Genomic DNA, 23,801 nt, shown 5'->3' on the forward strand with positions numbered 1-23,801 from the left:
CCCAGAGCATAGCACTCAGGCAAGAGCCTTAGCTGATGCAAATCAAGAAAGCTCAGCAGTAATCAGTGTTACACTGATTTATAACAACTGAAAATCTAGCCCCTTACAAGGTCAGTATTAGCAAAAGAAAGGAGGGAATGCAATGGTACTTATTGCAGTGGAGGCACTCCACAGAGGGGGCAGGAATATCTTACGTGGGAAAGTTTCATTGGGCTTTTATGACTGTTTTGCTTGTTCAAAGACAGGGGTGGAGGGAAATCACACACCAGAATATGACTCTTTGTAACTAACTAGAGTTCTTCAAAATGTGCTCTCTCTTGAATTCTGTTTCTTCTGCTTTGGTGTTTCATTTTTCTTCATGTCTTCAGAAATTTAGCCAAGTCCAGTAGGCAACAGTCATCTAATTAAACTTATGATGGCTTATTGCCTAGCCTATTACTGGGGCCCTTTCCCTTTTAGATCTCTTACAAATGTGAATTGGCATTTCTGCACTTGTGACAATGGGCTTAGTTTTATTACACAGGCATTTCTGCATGAAGGTGAAATAAAGGTCTGTCACTAAGACTGGTTTGCAATCGGTACCCAATTTAATTTTATTTTTTTTCCAATTATTCACCACATACATTGAAACCTAGAAATCTGCAGTGGTTGGTCATTAACTAAAAGAGAGAAAAATGGCTTTAACAGTACCTATAGTTAAGCATGAATGCCTCCTACTAAAAGGATCCTAACTAGTTCTTGATATTTCAGTTAAATGAAATCACTTGTCTGATTAGCTGTGGCCTGGAATCTTTTTCTGCTGGTAAGTCCTGAGTAAGCAGTCACATGAAAAAGCACTCAAGTTCTTAAATGAGAATCTCTAGGAAGCCTCATTTTGTTGATTTACTTCACTTAGATGGCAGAGGTAAAACTATCTGGTGTGACACAGAGAAATTAGTGATGATCTACCACTTATCTGACCAGGTAAGCTACTGCAATGGCCAGATTCCAAGGCAGCCGGTACAGACAATATTCTTTTTACAGAATCCATTTGATACAACAATCTCTGCTTACGTACTCCAGAATAAGATTTAACAGAGATGTACTTGTGAAATGAGTCCTCTTTCTTTGTTTTACGTTACGCTCTGATTCTTCAAACAGCAGTGAAGCACAACCGCACGCACTTTGATATGCACTTTTCCTGGGTATGCAGACGAGAGTTTATAGGTAATACGAGATTAAAAGAACATTTAAAACACAGCAGTGACTAAAGCTCTTTTGCTCTCATGTTATATTCCAGCTTCCCAAACTAAAAAACAGACAAACAGAAAGCTCCGACAACAACAGTTTTTGCTATTCTTTTTGTAATTATTCGCTATGGCAGAAGAATGAGATCACACCTTTAAAATTGTTCTTTCTCACCTGGAAGCAGATCAGCATGTATGCCATTTCAGAGATCCACTTCCTGTTAATAAAAAGGCAATTTTGTCGGGTAACAAAGCCATGTACTCTTGGCAGTAAGCCAGGAAGCTTAAAGAGAAACCTTGAATTCTAAAAACATAATAGACAAGGGACTCAGCTTAAGAAAAGATTTCATCTATCAACTAACAAGAGGCTGGGGTCATGAAGTAGGGTATTCTTTATACTTGAGAGACCAAGCTAAAAGCCTTAAAAATGTACAAGAAAACCCTGGCTGGAAGGTTCTCTGTATGTAATAGAGGTTGCAGCTTCAAGAAGGCTTATCATTTCTCCTGACATTCTGACAGAAATGTGTAATATAGAAGTTTAGCAGTGTGGGCAGGTTAAATTATACTAGGCAGGAGAAATCATTTCAATGTGAATCGAAGCGTTTACTCTTGTCCACTTCCAGCTCTGGCTTGTTATTCTCTCTGGTTCCCATAGCTTCAGGTTTTTAACAGAAAAGTTTCACTTTAAAAGGGATATTGTACGGGAGGGGCTTTGGTTCTAGGATCTGGTGTTTACTCAAAAAACATCCTTAATGCACTACAGAAATGTGACTTGGTTCTTGCTCATGTGCTGAATTTTCTACTTATTTTCTGTGTATTTTTGTATGTATTCCATGTATTTCTATTTAATGTATTTATCTGGTATGGCAAATACTGTGGTAAACAGATTACATATTGAGCAATATCATTATGGGAAGCTTTGACTACATCTTAGTGAATGTATATATACAGAAAATGCTCTTATGAATAAAAATGAACTTTCAGAAAAATGTACCATTTCCCCATGAAAAAGAACAGGGTAAAGAGCATTTTCAACTTCAGACCTTCTTTTCTATTGGAAAAGAACATAAAAACTGCTCAGTTAAGCCTCCTCAGCCTGCTTTTCGTGGAATGAAGAACTCACTCTGCTCTTTCCATTTGTCGCAGAAGCCCAAAGCATTAGCTTTTCTGCTCTTCTAAAACTGCAGTCCACCCCACGGCATACTCAAATGACCTAAGATCACCAACCTTAAATCCAGAAAGGAAAACAGTATATATAATGCCTATATGTAAAGAAGTACTCCTGGAAGTGTGTCTTCTATAGCACTGCAGTCCATCCTAAGCTGATGTGAAGCATGGGTCCCTCTCAAAAGCAGTGAAGCTACCAGACCTTAAATTAGCTGGTCTGTCCCTCTGGTTAAATTCTTAGTCCTAAGTTTTTGTTGCCATCTCTGAAAAGATAATTCTGCCATTTTACCAACTATAAGTGTTTTTTTCTATTGTCTGTAGGTAGTCGCTCCTATTTCCAATTGATTTCTGAAATCAGGGTGCTTGGTGTCATTTAGCATATTAAGAGTAAGTGGGCACTAATTAATGGTAAATTACAGTAAAACTTATACTGAATTACATATGGCATATGCATTTCTAGCCAACAACTTCATTCTGATTAATGTTATCACAGGAAGTAGCAAGGAGTTTGTAGCGATTTGCTAAAGAAGCTAACTGAAAGCCCTTGAGGCAAGTTTCTCATTAGCAAAAACAAATCATGACATTACTTAAAGACAATCACTAATTTAAATAAATATTTTGTTCCTGTACATATAAGTCATGCACAGAAAGACACTCAGAAAGCACCACAGTTGTCACACCATCTACACACCCAGAGATGCATGCTGCAGAAGTGGTCACCTCTCGCTTTCACACCCCACAACCCCAGGAACCACATACTGGGCTACACCATGACCAAGAATTGCAGATTCGGGCATCCCTCACACATAAACTGTGAAACAGCAATACTGATTTTAATAGAATAAATCCTAAACGGCACTGATCCTAGTGAGAGCTGGCAGCTCCATGCCCAGGATAATGAATACTGTACCGCCATCCACGCGATACTGAGAGCAAACCTGACAGTTGGCACAGTGCACTGCTCAGCTGCCACTCAGAGAATACTTGCTGGCGATGGTGGCAAGTGGCATTAGAAGACCCTAAAATCTCTGGAACAATGGGCCACTAGTGGTCTTCAGGACATCCTGAGGAACACCATGCTCCTTTACACCACCTGTCACATTGCCACTCAAAGGCAGTGATGCTCCACGAACCATCTGCACCCATGGCCCCTCAGATCATAACCAATGCACAAATCACTGTTAGGAGCCACTAGACTAAGAAAAATAACAAAACAGAGCACTACTTGAAATGGGAGGCTGGGGAGAAGGGAGATCTCCATTTCCTAGATCTGCTACTGACATGAATGATTTACTTTGTTTCTTTGTATTTGACTTCCCCTCTAATTCACACAATTTCATTCATTTGCTTCAAAAGATTTTGGACAAAAGGAGGGTTTCTCTCTCTGTCCCCCTCTCTGTACTGTGCACAGGTGAATAAGAGTCTGATGCAGATGGGGTTTCTGAGGGTTGCTGAAACAACATACAGAAATAGTAAAACATTGTTTGAATTTCAGGCTCCAGTTCTAGTAAGTCTTTCCTCTTGAACTTTACACTGAAGCAGAGCCCCTGACAAAGGCCATGTAATGAGCAAGTTCAGAGCTGTTGTTATTCTTGGGCCAGGAAAGAGAAACGAAAGCACAGCAGAGACTGCGTGAAGTCGGGATGGAGCCTCTCTCTCATTGCATTTTTGATGGCATATGACGAGTAGGAACATCGATCTTGCAGGATGTTTGTATTTTCCTGGGAGTACAAGATATTATGGATTTCTACCATATTGCAAACAACAGCCCTGACTTAACATCCCTGCAGTGCCCTCTGACACTGATCTGATCCCGCCTGCAGCCTCTCTGCCTTCTCGTGGTGCACCGACGCCATCAATCAAAGCGGCCCTGGGAGCGTAACAAAGAGAAGTGGCTCCATTCAGGCAGCGGTGGCAATGCTTCCCACCTCTTCAGCTCCTTGAAGAGAAGGAACTTTAAGTGTTTTACAGAAAATTAGCCAAGCATCTTAGTTGCTGTCAATTTGTAAACTCAAAAGCAAAATGGCCTCAGTGGGGCACTAGGCTGAGGCAATAGAAGAGTGCCCGCCCTGTGATGGACATCCTTGGTGGCTGCAGACACAAAGTATTTCGTAGCAGAGATCATTACAAGGATAAAGAGGGCCACACGCTCACATGCTGCTGGAAGGAGGTCATATGAATGTCCAAGGGAAAGAAACTGAGTTACGGAGAATTTAAATGATTTGTGAATGCCAGCAACAAAGCAGGGTGTGGGACGGAAGACATGGATAAACTGGGGGGAGCTGAACACTTTTTGGTGGTGGAAGGGGTGTGTGCCTCCCCAGGGACATCCGACTGCAGCCGACCCTGTCCTGTCCCAGATTGTATTCCCCTGCTCTGACCTACCAGGCCTCTCCCCTCTCCTCCCTGCAGTTGTCAAGTTTTCACAAAGCAAAACAAAGAACTGTAATGCATCAACAACAGCCCCCCAGCAAACATCCTGGTGTCAGTGCACATAAAAATGCTGACAGAAACCAAGTTTGCCAAATGAGGTCACTTGTGAGCATTTGGCACATAGTCTGAAATTAACTTCTCGATCGTCTTCCCTAGTCTCTGCCTGAGAATTTGTACTCAATGGGCAACTCACAGCCAATAAAGCAGCCATCTATCAACCCCCTAAAACAAACAGTACCACCAGTGTGTTGCCAAAAGTTAACAATTTAAAAATGCTGCATCTCTTATCCGTTCCTAGAATGGCCCCTTTATCTGAGGTTATTACGGAGTACCACTCAGCCTTCAGTTTGTCTCGGATCTGCCAAATGTTTCTCTATAAACTCATCACTCAGTGCCCTTTCACAGCCATGCATTAACTGCTTGGTTTTCTCTGAAAGTAAGGAATTTGATATGACACATAAGTCACCACAAACTCTACAGGATTAAGTAAGTTATTGCATCTTAGAGCACAACTGGTTTCTACAAATGATACCCTGGAAAATGACATTATCGCTCAGTGATTTGGTTCAATCTGATTGCTACAGTTAATGCAATAATGTAACTCAATTAGGATGCTTTTGTTATGAATGAACAACCTTGTTTAATATTGTCTGACTGTCCAGAGTCAGCTTAAATGCAGTGCTGAGATGGCCTGCAAAACCCAGAAATTCGGTGGTGCATTTTAAGAGGACATACCAGCACAAATTAGAAAGCCCAGGCAATTTTTGACGACACAAAGGTCATCTGGGTGCCTCCTCCCAAATGAAAGTTACAAAGCAGGCATCTTAATAACACCTAGAAGTGAATCCAGACTTTCAAGAGTTCAGAAAAGGGCTTGCAAGTGTCAATGCACACAATTTGACTCATGTTTTCAAAGCAAAGCACGTCAAGTTCACCTTAAGCCTTTTCTTACACATTTCTCACCGCCCACCATGGATCTCAGTGCGGAGACCAGCAGCTCACGGCGTGCAGATTTTGGGAGCCTGGGAGAACCTGGTCAGTTAAAAGCTAAACATGTTTTTGACATCTTTCCTATTTTCAGAGGTGCTTACAACACCTCAGTGGAGTTACATGCCAACACACCAGCTAAGGGGAGGTGGTCTGTTACCGTGTATGAGTAATATGTAAAATGGTCTGTTACCATATATGCTGTATATTTACAACGTACTCACTGCTTGCACATCTGCATGTCTTAAGAACTACAGCTACTTGACTCTCAAGGCACTGCTGTGTGAAGTAGATAACCTAAGGTTATCTTCATCACAGCCTGGTGGCTTATCCTCCAAAATAACTGACAGTATCCTTCCAATAAATAAAGCAGGACCTCATTTGTGGGTGAAATAACAAGGCTCAGGCAAAGAGACATTCAGAGAACGTGCTGTCTGTGAGTAGTGCAAGGGAACAGGGAGAAGGAGGTGATGCAAAACCTGCACTGGATGAAGAGTGAGATGAAAGCTCAGGAAGACTCTCCCTCACATTGCTGGTACCTGCAGGCCCAGCCCTAACTCAAACCACTTGTTACCATCTTTAACTTCTCCCCTGTCTGGGGAACTTCTGAAGCCTGAGATATACAGTAGCTGTCCTTTACCACTTCCAAGTCCACAATACCCTTATTAGTGCTGAGCCAGATGGAGAGAAATATGCAGAAAACCGAAGCGGTACTTGCTGGTATCCTTCTCAATTCATTGCTGCATGCATTTCATTTCCTGTCTCCTTGTTTTCAGCCTGTCCTTGGATATGTTTGTGAGAAACCTGAGATGGTTACATGTGTTGTGGCCTCCAAGACTCTTAAAAACATGGAATAATTATCGTAACTTCTATATCTTTTTTTTTTCTTTTCTTTCTAAATAAATCTCCAAAGAAATGTTTCACCTTCTCAGTTCTCAAGCCTAAGACTTTTTTTTTTTTTTTTTTTTTCTTTTCAGGGAAATATGAGAACAGACATTCAGGAATGGGGAGCATGCTTCATACATGATTATAAAATCTGATTTGTTATGAAAAACAGATGTTATTCAATAGCATAAAGTGTATATGAATATAATACTTGAATAACATATACTGCACAGTCCTTGAAGGAACACTTTTTATAACCTAGATATGTTTGGACATGGACAAACTCCAAGATCCACAGATAGTTTGTCTGTCTCTGTACACACATACTGAGTGCATGCTCATTAATACCTGCTCCCAAATACACATATAAAGCATACATCTAATGAACAAATATCTCTATATCGGTAGACTGATCATGAGGAATGTGCCAGCATGTTCCACACATGGAATTCCTTTCATGATATCTATTCTAATTTTTTTTGTGTGGAAGGTTTACAGACACTTGTGCAAAATTAAAGACATACCTCAAGAAAGCATCTCAGTTGAAACAATCTAAATTAAATTGAAAATCCACTTCACCCAAGATAACTATTTCCCAAAGGCTGCATTTCAGTGAGTGTGTGAGCTTATATTCACTTATTTCTTCACTGACTTGAAATAGTTACATGCAAGATCAGAAACCCATTCTGTGATTTTACTTCTATATGAGTGGCACCCTGAAAATGAAATCTTGCCTGGCATTCCCACTTACTCTAAGAACCTTCACAGAACTACTTTGATAAAAGTTTTGTTACATATAAAAAGAGATGTACCACTAAAATATGAACACACAAAAATATGTATCACTTGGAATGCCTTTCTTATTGTGATCTAAGCTGCTGAGAAGGCTTTCGGAATTTGCATCTTATCCTTAGAGATGTCTGAAATCATCTCTACTCTTTCTTGTAGAGCGCTGAGCACATCATCAGCTTTAATCTTTAATCTCTTCTTCCTCTCTCCTCCCCCACAGAGAATCAAATCCTAGCATCTATACACAGATAAAACTCCTGGGCCCAGTAAAGTTTGGATCTAAGTTCTGCAATAAAGACAGAAAGATTTATTGCCAGGAATGCATTGTACCAAAACAAAATATCAAGTTGTCTAAATCAGTAGCACGTCCCCAAACTCTGCCCAAATGAAACAACAGGAAAAGCAGAGCGCACCCAACGTGGCATGACTTATGGAAAGATGGACATTCAGGGACAGTCTGAATGCAGACAACCTCCAGGTTATACTGAGCACGAGTTGATCAGCCCTACCACTCTGTCTCACCTCCCCGTGAATATGCAGGCGATTAAACACTTCAAAAGACAAAACAACAAAGCTAAACAAGCAAAACCACCCTTTCTAATTCTTCTTCCATCTGCCAAGTCACACGAAGTAAGAAGAGGACAGAAGAGACCAACTTCTAGGATTTCAAACGCACACCACCTGCCTACCTTATAGAAATGCTCTGCGTAATTATGTACCTTTTGGCTGAAAGAATAATGGATATTAGTGCTGCTGTGGGGAGGACAGCTTGTGGGCAGCACATACATATATTGTAGATATTTACAAAGCCACTAGGAGGCTGCAATAAATTTATCTTGGGGTATGTATTATGCTTTTTCAATAAACATTTAAAAATACTACTACCTTCAATTTAATCTCACTCCTAAGTTTTCTAAACTCACATTTTTCTGTATAGCTATACCTCTAATTTTGAATGTCAAAAAATATATAGACGTTGCAAATAATGTACATCTATATAAACAGGTATGTTCAAGGAAAATAATGGCTATTATTTCAATAGTATGCATGTGTATATGTAAAAACATTCTGCAAAATAATACACGTGTATATATGCCATAGTTGGTACTCTGTGATCCTATATGAGAACATTATTTGCCTGTATAAAAATAATAAACATTTAAAATAATGAATACATGTGCTGGTACAGTTGTATATATGTACTGGCACACCATATATACTCATTAAGCATAAAATGCAGTGCAATATGAACATACAAATATAACTTCAGCTTCTGGTGTATTTGCATATTACACACTGGTTATGTGCCACGTTACATGCCTGTTACACACACACACACCTTTCATACACGTATCTCACTCCACATTCCTCAATACTTTTGCAACTTCCATTTTCAAACAATGATTTTATTTTTATCTACATAAGCCAGCTTGCAAATGCTATTTTTTCAAACCTGAGGCTTGAGAGCAATGCTCTAAGACAGGCATGTGACAGTGCCCAAACTCTGCAAGCACCACACAGCCTCGGAGGAGCGTTCGGGGGCATCTGTGCCAGCCTCCCTGGGGTTCGGCTCTTGATTGTTTACTCAGCTGCCAGAAGATGGTCTAACGCCCTTGGGAGAGTAAAACCTGTTTGGGCCGTTGACATTGAGTATCCTTGGTGCAGGAAGTCAGGACCTTAGAGGTATCCATCATTACTCCTGCCTGAAGGCAGGCTGGAGCCAAGGAACTTGCCTGAGAAGCTAGTAAAATTTTAATGCACTCTGTAGTGCGGTCATGTCATACTCAGTTATGGCAAATAATCCCAGATGCCTGCAGAGGTAAAATGGAGCTGTAATGTGCTTGCCTCCTAACCCGAGCTGACAGCAATGATGTACGACTACCATTAGCGGAAAATATCACTTCAACTAACCCATGATCCAGCTCCGCTAAGGGTCACATTATCCATGAGGAACAAATTACACTCCCAAAGTAAATACAAATTTTCTACACGAAATGGGTACAAAAAAAAAAAGGGGGGGGGGGAGCCGGCCGAGGAAGGGGGAGAGGGTAGGGGGAGTGATACGTTACCTATGACAACATGCTGCCGAGTGACAGAGATGATAAAGGACAGGACAAATCACGGGCTGAAGGCGCGGTGGCACAGCCAGCCCAGGGAGCACGTACCCATGCCTGTAAACAACGTGTTCGCTCCCCTTAGCGGCAAGCACATAATCTTTTACAACGAACATGCTTGGCTCCGGTTTTATTACCACTCTAGCTGTAGGGACCCTCTATGTGGCACATCAAATGAATAAAAAGGATCCTTATCTTTTCTCCTAATGGGCCTTAAACAGTAAGAAATACTTCATGATTGCCTGAGCGTTGCTAGCATATAAAGTTTGGGTGATCTTTCACCCTCGGGGCAATTTTAAGGTGCTGCTTTTTCCAGAGCTAAAAAGACAACACCTGTGCAAATATGCAGTATAAATCTCACTGATGGGAAACATCCTGGCTTTGCAGAAACTGTTATAAGAATAATACTGAGAAACTATTTCTCTGATCCTATCCTTAGCCAAAATAAATACACGGCAAACAGTAAGATATCAGTATCCCATGACCTGAAGTAATTGCTTAGAATTGGGTTCTCAGCCACCGTTTCCCCACGGAGCCTTATTTGCTAAACATGTTGGTACCCACCATCCGAGGAGCTTTTCCAAGTATTCAGCTCTCTCTTGTTTTCGTAAATAATCCTTTGACCCTTTCAGAAGCAGCGTGCCGGTGCTCGGTGCGAGACGACTGAATGGCAGGGTGACTGCTCAGCCCCTGTCCCCAGCTGGAATCGTCCCCACAAAACCTCTCCTGCTCCCAAGGGGGGCTGCTCGGGGGGTCCCACCTGCCTGAAGCCCTGGAACATCTCCTGCTACCTGCTACGTATCCTGCACGTACTTCTCAGGCTCTCTTGCTAGACTGGAAATGACACACTTCACATTTTGAGATTTTCCTCTAGAAACCAACCCAGTTATCAAACACTGCATCTAGAATTGAAGAGTGTAGAGAAAGGGATGAGGAAATGAACTCTGATGATATGCCTTTCTTTCGATAGCGCAATAAATGCTGAGAGCTCCCTCTATGACCAGAGTTTTCCAGAGCAGGACAATTATTATTTATTATTTTTACTCCAGCAGTAAACTAAAAAAGCAAACTAAAAAAATCCTTGGCTGAGTTTACGGACAGTAAGAAGAGGTCAGATGTCACATATAGTCACAAGAAATGGAGCTGGTTGCCAGCTACCAATCTGCCACAGCTCTGGTCCCGTCCTGGTGGATACTTCTTTTTGAGAGGCTACCCAAACTTCTCCTTCCCTGGGAAAAAAAATCCCTGACACAGTTTTGTTTCCAAGAATCCTATTAAACAAATTCCATGCTGAAGGAACTGCCCACATAAGAGTGAATTACACCCATTTATGCATGTAAATGGGTGTAATATTCAAGCGAAAAAGCAATTTCATTACTATGTAATCCACTTGTGACAGAGCTTCTATTTCCAGCAACAGAACATACAGAAGGCAGCCCTGTGCTATTTACCTTAGTCTTACGTTTTTGAGCGTAGTTTACGGTGGGGTTGCTTTGGGTTCTTTTTTGGAAGCCAGAAAGATTTGCTGTGCCCTGCACACGTTTGGGAGGGGACGTGGGGGTCAGCACAGCGGGAAGCGATGCTCTGCTTGGCCGGCAGGACGCAGCCAAGCAGGACGCTCAGAGTGGAGGGCAGGGAGGAAACAGCTTTTCTGCCAAGTTTGTCAGCACCCACTTGTGCCTTTGTTCAGAGGGCTGAAGGGTATGGCTTTCAGTAGGCCCAGCCCAAGTTCCTCTCATAATAAATATATCAGACTGCTTATAATTACCTAAACCAGGTAAGTTCGTAAAGCTGGGATAAAAAAATACGTGTTTTTTGAACTTAGCCAGAAGCACACTGGAAAGCAAACTACACACACACAAACACATAAAGACAAGTATGTGTGGATATTTGACCACCAACCACTGAAATCCAATTTACATATTAAACTGGGCAACACGCATCTGCCTAAACACTGCTCCAAAAACTCTCTCTAAAGCCTACACACAAAACAATGGTCCGATACCTCTTCAGAAACACACACAGGGTGCGCGTGTGTATGCTTCTGTGTGTACAGAGATACACACAAAGAACTATTCTCTCTATCTCAACATACCAGAGTGATTTATGATACTTTCCATGCCATAACCTTAGCTTTGCAGCTGTTTTATATGCAATCAAATGTATTAGCATTATCATTAGAAATATTCCGATGCAAGAAAATATCGTTCTTCCGATGACTTGCTCATCACTCGCGTGGTGCTTTCAGTAGCACTTGAGAGATAAACAACCGAGTCTTACCTGCAGCCCACTCCCACCAGCACAGGCTTCTCGAGGAAGCACAGCACCCACCCAGCCCAAATCCCCCACCCAGCTGGGGTAGGCATTGTTATTCTTTCCCTACGACCATACCTGAATGTTTTGCACATTTAGCCACAAGTTTAACCAACCTCTTTCGTCCCTTAGCATCCTAGGCAAAGTCCACCCGGAACAAAGGCCATTTCAGCAGGCGCCCTCGGTGGTGCCTGGGCTGTAGCAGTGAAGAAAGCATTTTAACGGCGTTCAGGAACATCACCAAGGGAGAATTGATTGGGTACCACTAAGATATACATGGAATTAAGTCATCAACTGGAGCAATTTTTAAGTTGCACATCCTATCAAAGCTGGATAAAATTCAAGCAAGAAGCTGGCCTTTTTTTCCTCTTGAATCAAGCATAAGTAACAACCCTGAGTACACTGCAAAGCAGTTCCCAGTGATCAATGAAATATTTTCCTATGAAGAGAAAATCACTAAAGTGCCTCAGATTGAGCCTTAATTTTAAAATCAGACTAATTAAATGGAGCGGTGAGAGAAAATGGTAGAGATGGTGAATAAAAAAGGACCTTACCCAGTAACTCATCTTTAGCACTCGACTTCCTTATCAAAGCTGTTTGTATGGCATTTTAGACCAAGACCTCCTTTTATTTCCAGAAAACAGACTACATATTCGCAGTAATGTTTTTAATATTGCATTAATTACAACAGGTATAATTTCTTAAGATTGTCTCTAGAAATCAGAAGATAATACAGTTGCACTTGAATTTGTCAGCTGTGCAATAGCTTGCCCTAATTTTAGATTATCAGCTCTGGAGACCTGCTCAAAGAGTAAGACTGACAGACTTTTTAATGGAGAAAATCTGAGTTCCCCTGGGATCCATACTTTTTTTCAGATTCAGTAAGAAATCCCAGCGGCATTTGCTGAAAGGATCCCAGGATGGAAAATGACATCTCCCTAAGTATTAGGGCTTTACATTCTGATGCCAGTCCTCCAAATATACTCTCCCTCCACAGATGTACTTGCTACCTCCTCAGGATTTTTAGCAACAGGAGAGCAGAATGCATACTTCTGAATGCTCCCGTCCAGTACTGTGTGCCAAATTGGAATGAAGGAGCATGAATCTATATAAATAGATAAATTATCCACCCCAAACATGTCATTTAAAATTGAGATGCTGACACAGCCTTAGCTACAGTTCTGCTAAGCAGGGGTTGCATCATTTTTCAATTAAATATCCTTATTTCTTCTTCCAGAGAAACCTCTGGAGAAATGTCTTATTTGAGGGCAGACGCAGACAGCAAGTGACTCTGTCTGTCGGCTCCCAATTAAAGGCTAGGGAAGATGGATTGGAGGCACAGCCACCACCTAATAGAGATCAGATATCAACAATGATTTACACAGCCGGATAGATACATATTCAAGTGGGGAAAAAAAGAATACTAACAGCCTAAGAGACATTGCTTTTCCTCCTCTGTCACCACTCACTATTCATCTGCTCCCCAGCTTCCCAGGTCCCGCTCCTTCATGGACTCTCCTGCTTCACCGTGGCCCATCTAGTCGTGCTTGAACTGGGGTGTCTCCAAGCCACCTCCACCTGTCACACACCTCTCATCATACTGATCTGCCTTTACTTTATTCAAAGACACTGGCCTATCTTTCTGGTTTACAGGATTTATTAATTCTAGTAGAAATATTTACAGTTTTTCCTACACCCTGTGGTGTGTTACCTCTGCCTCTTGTAGGTGCACTGAAGGATCAGCGTGGGTTTGTCCTCAGAAATCTGAAAGAAGGCAAAATTATTTCCTTTCCGTATTTCTGAAGTGTGTACCAAGTTCACCTGTAGCAACACACCGTATATTCCATATACCATAGTATGTTGAAGTCTGCAAGAAATGGTCCTAAAGGAAAGTAGCTCCCCTCATTTCAGGCAAAGAGGATTCTGCAAGGAGGAAAGCGACTCCACAATCCTCAGAATACATTGACCTAGGACCAAGGTAGAGCAATCTCACAATTTGCTACTGGAACAGCTCCATAGTTGGAGACCAATACCCTCATAATGATCTAAGACTTAAAACTTCTAATCCTGCTGAGTATCCTCAGCTCCTGCGCTTATTGAAGAGAACTGCGGATGCTGAGCACTATTTAAGAAACGATCAACCTCTTGCACAGAGGTTTGGCACCCTCACTTCTCCCAGTGCATTATGCTCATAGGAATTTTTGGTCCTAAAAATGTTATTTTATTTAAAGCAGGGATTCAAAATCTTCCGGGTTCTATTGAAAGAGATCTAAAAGATCCTGCCTGTCTGAAGAAAAGAAGTTTCTACTTGTCAGTTAAACAAAGGAATAACGCACAGCCTCCTTTATAGTGTGTACTTTACCTGTCATCCAACAGCCCATTATCATGTCACGGCAGAGTGCACTTCTCTACAGGTCACTTTGTTTAAAATGACATGGATAATGCACATGTCAGCGAGCTGACAGTCCCGACCGTCCTTCAGAGATAAAAACCGCAAGACGAGCGCCTGTTCTTATCTGGGGTACATGCCTTGGTCTATCATCTAAGTCAGGCAGAACATGATTTCTCCAGAGAGCACTTTTTTCATTTCCTGATTTTAAGAAAATCAAATAAGCACCATTTGTCTTCATCTGAATATGCTTGACCTGCTCAAATGATGATGTCTCGCATTTTATAACAGGCTACATATGCTGAATTCAAATTAACAGCAGAACAAGGCCTTTAGATCTCTGCCTGGGCTGCCAGCACGGGCTGCGTACACACACTGGGGTTAGCAGTCGTCTTTTAGAATTGGGCCTGAGCTATAAAACTCAAAGCTGGATCTGGTGCTGGGATTTGAAAAGCACTAAATTATCAGGGATATTTGGATCTGCACTTAATCTCGTTTCATTAGGGGGGAAGACAAAAATATAGATCACAGAGATGAAATGCACGTCTGGATTTCAAATCCTGCCCACACAAGTACGGGGATATTCTGCGTGAGGTATGGTCTTGAGTACCTCTTGTATTGCCTTGCAGACATAACCCTCAACCTGCACACCACCGCCATCCCCAAAACTGCTGATTTGCCTTTTTATATGAGCACACTGTAAGAGAAAAATATTGTGAAACTGGCAGAGGTTGGCTCTGTGAATGCAGCAGTGGCAGGAAATTACACTTCTAGTTCTGGGTACCATAAACACAGCAGCTAAGATTCAGTTTATCATCTTCTACTGCGTAAGGAACATCCTGAAAATGAATAATCACTTCACAGGATAGAATGTAATGGTAACGCATTAAAAATTCATACCTAAAAGTGCAGGTTAATATTCTGTACAAAAACCCAACAAAACCTCCCCTTTCTGTTGTCACACTGATTAACTCCAGTGATTAGTTCCCTTATGAAAGGGAAATCACTGCAGTTCAAAGTAAACAGTGGTTCTTTAACACAGTTAGCAAATTATTAAGAAACACAAGGAAAAAAATCTCTACTTGGGAAATTACTGAAAGCTGAAGGGCAAAGCTTTGGCAATTGTATACAGAATAGTTTGAAAATTTCCTGGGCTTTTTCCTACATAAATCCTGTACAGATCTGATTAAAACATGAAAGCTGATTTCTATGTTCATTGTTTCCATGTGGATTCTACACCATATTTGTTCTTTTCTGTTGTATTAGCCACACGCCAAAATGGTCCTCTCTCTTCTTCTTGGCTTCACTTGAAGCTAGCTAACAGAACCACTCATGAAACTCTAAACAATTCAAAGATAGTATACAAATGATAGTTTTTGACATTACTTTACCCTCCCCAACTTCTATCCCCCAATTTACCCAGTGAAAAAGGAGGAAAAAGTGATTATATTGTCAAAACATCCCTTAAGGCTCAACATACAAATGAAAATCACAAAATCCAACCTGGAAATAATGAAATTATACCAGTTTTTCTGCAATGATTATTTCATTTTTGCCAAAGAAGAAAGGTAGATGTTAGTCTGTTTACAGTGTAAGAAATAAGACTCAAAAATGCATCAGTGTGAACACTATTTCTTCATTACTAGTAGCCTTCCAAAAAAAAAAGTGTTAGAGAGCAGTGCTTGGTTCTTTTTCAGCATAACTTTTTTTCAATTTTCTGCTTAGAAACCCAGTTATTGTGATAACTATCAGCATGTTGTGTCACTTGATGTAATGCGCAGTTTCCAAACGTTGTTTCTAAATATATGTATATATATAATTATATATTTATATGCATGTTGACCTTAGCACTTCAATTTGAGCTTTAAGACCCTTGACTACAGAGAAGCAAAACAGGCAAGCATGTGGTTAAATAACTGTTGGAAAGTGCAAATGTGAAGGTTACAAACATATTCAGTCACGTTATTAAACTGTTAGAACTTCCCAAGGGAAAATGTAGCCTTAGAAAGGGTCGGCAATCAGACTGGTGTTCATAAACAACCCACACAAACCACGGCATCAATATGCTTGACGATGAATTGTGTAACCTCCAAAATATTCATCAGAATACTCTTTCCTTGGAGGTCTATTCCAAAATCAAATTAAAGGGAACAAAGGTGTTGCTTTATATAGAGTTGATTTGGATCAATCCAAAAAGAAACTTTGAATAAATAACAAAATAATAAGAATAACTGAATCCAACAAAATATTCTTGCTCCCATACAGATTCCCTTTCCTACCTTTTCTTCTTGATCACTGTCGCTGTCACACTGAAACACAAAAAGGAAAAAAGAACAGGTAAGAAAAATTTGCTGTGGCAAAAAATGAAAGATTATTATAAACGAGATGGCTGAAACACTCAAGACCCGTGGTGTTGCATCCAGTACCTATAGGAAATAACTCAGTTACCATACAGGAGGAAATTTTTCTCCACACTGTTGTTGAAGACCATCATTTACATGTCTGAATTATGAAAAAAACACACTGAAAACAATAAAAGCCATTTGCAACGCCCTACATTAGTTTAATTCACATGCATGGGAGTTGGTGCATGAACACACTTAGGCTCTACACCTGGATCAGGGAAGAAGAAAAACAGTATTAGAGAGCAGTTTGTTTTCTTTTGAAGGATTACATTGGTCATACTGCCTACCAGTAATTCGGTTTCAAAGGCTTTTTGGGTAGGAGGGCATAGAAATGGCTCAGGTTCACCCTTCCTAGAAGTGAAGCATTTACAAGGCTGCCATTTTACTCCAGAACTACTTAGAGGGCACACCCCTTGTCATTGCTTACAGGTGCTCCACTGAAGAATTCAGACAGCTCACAGCAGAAGGAACAACATGCCCAAGTAAGTGATTCATTGGGGCTCTCTGTAATTCAGAACTAGCCCCGGTATCATAGCCAACACAATACCACAGGATGCTGAACAGTAACATCAGTGGGTCTTGCTAATTATCAAGTGCCGTTGCTCATTTTTTTTATCGCTTTTACTATTGTAGAAATGCAGCAGGACTAGGTGAATCAAGCTCCAATACAGACAAGCAACAGAAAGCCAAAGCATGCTTAGACTTGCTAGAAGCACAAAAGCTGTGCTGGAAACAAGCCTGTAAGGCCCGTGCAACTCACACCTAGCTACTTTTCTCCTAGACACAGGAGATTTGATTCATCCCACCTAATTCTGGGTAACTCCCGGGTGGTCACACTTGGCTCCCTCTGCAGCAGAAGAATGAGGGAAATACCTCCTCCTGTTTTTCAAACTCCAGGCTTAGAGTCTGGAGGACTGACCTGCCTCTGTCAGGCAAGGTTGAACTCACACCTCCGCATGTCAGATGTTTCGAAGGGAAGTGTAAGATCACGAAAATGCAGAACTGGGCTTTCTTAAGTCGAGGACTAGCAGATTGCATTATGTCCTTAGATAAGTTAGCTAAGCCCTTTATGTGTTTGCGTCTGTGAGTATTTTTGTAAGACAACCAAATTGCTGCGAAATTAGTTATACAGTGTGAATTCCAAAGGTTAACTATACGGCGGAATGTGAACAGCTACACCCACAAATATACGTTTGGTTTGTAAAAGGCATGTCTTCTTCTATGTGTTCCTTAATTACAACTTTTCTGTTTCACTGGCTTTTCCCTTGTCTTCATTGGTACAGGGGAGTGAAAAGGTGCTGTCTCCACACCAATGAACTACATACTAACAAACTAAAGCTAAGAACTTAAATAGTTCTTGTTTTCATAGGTATTTTTCCACTAATTTTAAATGAAGCAAAATATTGGTAAAAATCACAATCTCCTTTCAAATAATTCAAAATACAAGTGGAAGTGAAATTCACTTAATATCTGGAAGGATTTATATAGCACTAGTTGCACATACATACATGAGATGGAGCATGGAGATATGACAGAGTTTTAACTCAAAATTTGAAACCCTCACACAGAGATCAAGTTTATGAAGGAGGGAGAGTACTTAACTGACAAAAGGAAAAGTGCACATTTCTGGGACAGTATGGTTTTTTATATAAAGTACTCATGCCCTTACCCTGTAAATATTACACATTTTGATTTCAACATAACTACATTTACGAGATTTTGGTATGAGGGTAAGCATAGGTAAGTATGCTTGCAAAGCAAAGGCTGACATTTGCAGATAAGCAAAAATACACAAGGATTTTCATCCATGAAAATCACAGCACATCACAAAGAATTCCTATTTACTACCTCTATTTTACAGTTGCTGATAAATTCAGCTTTGGGGCTAGAGCACTTCCTTCCACTGCTTGGTTACAGCCAGGAGCACCCAGTGGTTCTGGGGACCCTGCACCAGCCACGTGCTTCATATAACACATCGAGGTGACACATCTTATGTATTTCAAAACAGGGAGCCCAGAACTAATTCCTCCATTTGCTCATGTCCTCTCCCCACCTTCCAGCCAATGTCCAACAGAAGTCCTGATTGTTATGCCTGAATCCAAAAGGAGAAAGAAAGGGGGTCGAAAGTGGCTATATAAGCAAGCAGGAATGATTCCTTTATCCCAGCAAGGTTCAGAGGGCTTCAACATGCCATCGGCTCTTGCCGCTGGGGCTCGTGTGCACGTGTCCTGTGACACAGCTGCGGTCACAGCGCTTTGCAGCCGCTCCTCTCCCCACCATTTTTTGTTGGGTTTAAGTAATCTCTCCACCGCTGTGGATCAAGTCTTTCCCAGTTCACAAGCTTGGAAAGAGCTCAGGGTTTTGTGTTTTCTGCAGTGTGGAGGTACTTGGGGAGAAGAATACTTGCCAGCAGTGACATCTGAATTTGCCAGTAAAACAGTTACCCCTATCTGAGTGAATCTGCAGAGAGAGTGCACAGAGAGACATCGGTGGGAAGTTATTTCCATCAAAGTGTTAAGCCTCCTGCTTTCCGACAGTCCAGTTCTAATTTCAAGGTCCGCTTAATTCCCGCATCAAATAATTACTGCTATACCCAGAAGCACCTTGTCTCCAGAGTTAAGCATATGGCGAAGGACTGAGACCTACTGGTGTCCATTATGGAAGCAGCAAGGATGCCAAGCCGATTAAAAATGCTCAGGCTCCCTTCACAACATGCCCAGTGACTGACAGCTTTGCGATTTGGCCAGTCACCGTGGCTGCCAAAAAAGCCTCTGCTGCGTGGAGGCCCACATGGCACTCTGAGAAAACAGTTCCATTCCCGGTATTAAATTCCCACACTGACCCGAGGACTTTGCTGTGAGCTCAGCAGGAGCGCTCCATCCAATTTACGGCTCCATCCTCCAGAGCCCTCAGTGCCAGCCTCTGGCAGAGACGAATGATGGTCAAACCCCTCCAGCTCATAAATTATGCAAAGGCAATAAATGCACTCAGCAAACAGCTCCTAACGTTTGCCTAGCCTGGCTCCAGATACACTTTGTAAAATGCCAGGAGTCCTGCATACACAAGGCATCTATTTCACTCATAAAGAGGTTTTGTTGGTGGGGCACAAGGAAAGGAGACCCGCAGTCCAGCAGTGCTGTCCTGTTCCCGTAGCAGGATTTTATGGACAAGCTGCATGAAAGAAAAAAACGGAGGGACAGGAGGAAATGGCTTCGTACACAGCATTAAGGTTCTATTTTCATGCGGTATATATACACGTGTGTGTTTGTGTGCAGGCATTCATGTGCGTGTTCTGCACAGCCACATTACGTTGAATTTTCCCTGAAGATTAAATACGTGGATATCCTCTGCTTCATGGAAAAAAATCTGACAATTTATGTGCAGGGGTAACTCCAAAAGTCTTGCAGAAGAGAAGAGGTTTGCTGCTGAGGCTAGAAACTGAATGAAAGCAATTGTACGTTCTTCCCACGTTGGAGGCTGGTTTGCTGTTTGGGCACTCTGGGCATTTCACTCACACCCACATTTCCCAGTGGTCCTTACCCTGATGTGCTCGTTTACATTCTTGGATGCATTTTCTTCCCCGAGGTGCTAACACACAAGGTGCTTCCATCTCCTGCAGACTTGCTGCTAACCACTTCTGGAGAACAGGTCTCGGAAACCAGAGCTGACAACCATGAAGTTGATTATTCAGAACTACCGGTCACTTCTGAAGACTTGAGCCTGCACTGCTTGCTACCTCAGTTGCTCCAGCATTCCCCTGCCTCCCAGGGCCATAGAAGAAAAGTAAAATGATTTAAGTGCTTTGAGATTCTCAGAGCAAAAGCACAATGAAAATCTATACAATGGAAGCAAAAGAACCATGTTATCTCAGGCTCAGTTAAGCCTGCTACACAATCCCTTGTAGCTTGGTTACTATTTCTGTTACCTGACAGGTTTCACTGTATTAATAATCAATCCACCTTTATTCTGTGAACAGCTTAGAGACAGCCTGTTTTTTTCTAAGGATTCAAACGCGCCTATCAACACTTCCAGGAGGAAACCTCACCTAAGAATTTGCCATTACCAGACACAAAAGTGATGGCAATGGATGGCAAAGTGAGCCTGACCCTATGTCTGCAGATACCAGATGACAATTTAGATGTCACTGATTTAACAACGGCAAATTAATGGAATAGCAGTAGATGTGTTTCTTCTCCGCGATCTTGTCCTTCAGAAGCAGTTCTGCTTTTCCAACATTTTCGAACGTCCATTGTTTTCCATAATGTGCAGTCAGCGCTTTCAGAAGGTTCTTTAAAAGCAGTGCTTTCCACTGTGGCCAGGTGAGCTCTGCTCAGTGAGCTCCTCTGAAGGTAGCTCACAGCGCACTGTCTGGGAAGTCTGATGAAGCTGGAAGATGTCCCCAGGCACAAGTCCCACTCCAATTTTATGCACTAGGCATCCTGTTTTGGAATTAAGTGATGCAAATGTTTTGTACTGGCCTTCTACTTTGGGCGCAGTTTCAGTATTCTGTGCCTATTACAAAAAGATCAGTTTTCAGCCTTGTTTCAGGAAACCATGGCTCTGTGCACACACTGTATCTGAATATTCTGCAAATAACAGGGAATCCAAAACAGCATTCAGAGATGGCATGGCTTGATTTTTGGGTAACTGCCATTAGCTTCACTGCGAGTGATAACACAACGAATCAGGACAAGGAGCCTGCGGACGCATTTTACACCTGAACAAACCGAAGCTTCTTTCTCTGATGCTCAGGCTCAAGGTGCCTCCTATCCCTCACTGACCACGGGTTGTGACAAGCTGCAGCCACCCAGGGCCAGGTTTGAAAAAAGCCCAGAGCCACATTTCCAAACGCTGGCTTACATTATCAAAAATCCAACCTACCAACCCACTCATAGCTCTCATTTAGGCACTGTAATGAGAGCCAGATCAGCAAAACTGTTGAGCACCCACAGCTCTCATTTATGGCCAAGTTTTCAAATGAGCATGGCAAAAAAATGCCGTGAGATCTTTTCAAAACACAGCCTGATGTGCCCCTCTGGGGAAGGAGCCTTTGAAATGGCTAGTTTATGCTTCTGAAAGTCTAGTACTGGGCAGGAGGGACTCTTAACACTTTTCCCGAAGGATCTACAGCACTGCAAACCAAACCCAAAGCCTGGGACACACAAAGCTTGCTCGTAACTAGCTCCACAGATTTTTATAGGACACATGGAAGCATTGTGGTTGCTCCCAGTTTCCGTATAATCAGTAGCAAGAATAAGACCAGAGTGACAATGACCTGCCCAGAGTGGCCAGAGTTATCACTTAAACTGTTCAAACGCCTTTAATAGCTACAGTGTGCAGGCTACCAGCCATCACATCACTTGGCACACATGTGCTAAGCGTTCAAGCTTTATTTTCCAGTATTTCTGCAACTCGATGCTCGAGAAGCGCTAATCAGAATCAGTAACCAACAAACTTGCATTTTCATACATGCGCTGCAGTCAAAATTCAAATTATTGTTCCTAAAATAAGCCCAAGGTGATGAGGGAACATAAAGCCTCATAAAGTCTTTGCACCAGCAAAAACAAAAGGTCTTACTTCTGCCCCAGATTAAACCTTCTAAGTTACTGCTATCAGTCAGGGCTGTGAAAGTGTAAGATGCACTCCTCGTCATCTGGAGTATACACAAATATAACTGCAGTCTGATAAACTGGGAAGGAGAAAAAGAACTCTCCAATTCCCTCTTAAGGCTTAATTATTGCTGTGTTTTGTAGAAGAAAAGGAAAACTGAGGACTGGGCTAAAGACTGCATTGTACCTCCCAAATCTGCCCCAGCTGGGGAAAGCGTTAAGTTAAAATGTACAGCACATCTCCCACAGCACCCGCAGAATGAGACTGATCCCAACACCAGATTTCAAAAATCAGACACCTTATGAGGTTACAGCTATAATTTGAGCCCATTTAAATAGCTTGAGAGAGTCTGGCCCGAATCAAGCTGAGTAAAGGTCTGTGCCACCTCACCAGCTCATTCAGGCTGAAGCAACACCATGGATTTCTATGTACCTTGCTGATTGAACACATTCTTGTGCAAAAAGTGGCAATCATTGAATGTATCATGTACAATGACATTGAGGAGGGCATTGTTCTCTATTCTGCTCAATGGACTTTGCTGGAACAGCTATTTCATATCTTGAATCCATTTATCATTGCCACCAAAGGAGTCAGCACTGCTGAAACGCCAGCACTGAACAAAGTGATTCTGCTCATCTGTCTGCTGAAAAGAAATCTGAAGAAAATGAGGGAAAACCCAGACCTCAGCCATGTTCACGCTGACATTTACAATATTCTTGTCCATCTATCCACCAATGACAAACTGACAGCCCCGGAAAGGGCAAAGATGATATTTTAGCTATACAATTAGACCTTTGCTTCCAAGAAAAAGGGAGAAAAAAACATCTCCTAGATGAAAGAAGACACAGCCAGGGAATAAATGGGCAATTTTCTAATTGATGAAATAGAGACAGGCAGAGTCACAAAGAAACTAAGAGCAAGAATTTCACTTTTTTCTTTCCTATCTCTGACTTCGCCTGCAAGTAGCATTCAGCACGGAGCTCCTTGCCAAGGAATCTTATATATAGCATCTCACAAATTGGTTAACATCACAGTCTGCTTAGCAATTCTTCACCATTATCCACAGTGATTCAGTGTAAGGTATGACTCTGAAACAGTGATGGTCTGAGAAGTTTCAGGCCTGGTTTCTCAAAAGCTGAAATTATGGATTATTCACATAAAAGTCCCATTTTACACAAATTACCTTAGTCTGGACAAAAGATTGCAATGTTGACCTCTAATCTGAATCCCATTTTATCCAACTACTTCACTTCAGATGAAATGTATCAGTCTTGGACATTTAAAGTTATCTTTGCCCCTTACAGGAATAATATTCAGAACTTGGAACCACTTTCAGCTATATGTCTTTTTAATTCCTCCCACCCAAGACTTGTATGATTGTTTTCCATTGCAAAACAACACAATTAGTGGCTCCTTCTAGCTCTACCATCAACAAAATAATGGTTTGAAGAGAAAGGAGAGAATTACATTTTGAATGTTAACA

At 41.6% G+C, this 23,801-nt stretch overlaps 1 protein-coding gene across 10 annotated transcripts in view; it reads right to left on the bottom strand.

Annotated features, from left to right (window-relative positions):
• The window catches only part of AUTS2 (activator of transcription and developmental regulator AUTS2), a 763,430-nt gene that overhangs the window by 220,979 nt on the left and 518,650 nt on the right, over positions 1-23,801 (bottom strand). For all 10 annotated transcript variants that reach the window (XM_040532678.1, XM_040532674.1, XM_040532679.1 and 7 more), the window contains one exon: positions 16,583-16,612. In XM_040532678.1, the coding sequence (XP_040388612.1) occupies positions 16,583-16,612 (30 nt within the window). The remainder of the gene's footprint in view (positions 1-16,582; positions 16,613-23,801) is intronic.

Source organism: Cygnus olor, chromosome 20 (assembly GCF_009769625.2).
Source record: "Cygnus olor isolate bCygOlo1 chromosome 20, bCygOlo1.pri.v2, whole genome shotgun sequence".
NCBI lineage: Eukaryota > Metazoa > Chordata > Aves > Anseriformes > Anatidae > Cygnus > Cygnus olor.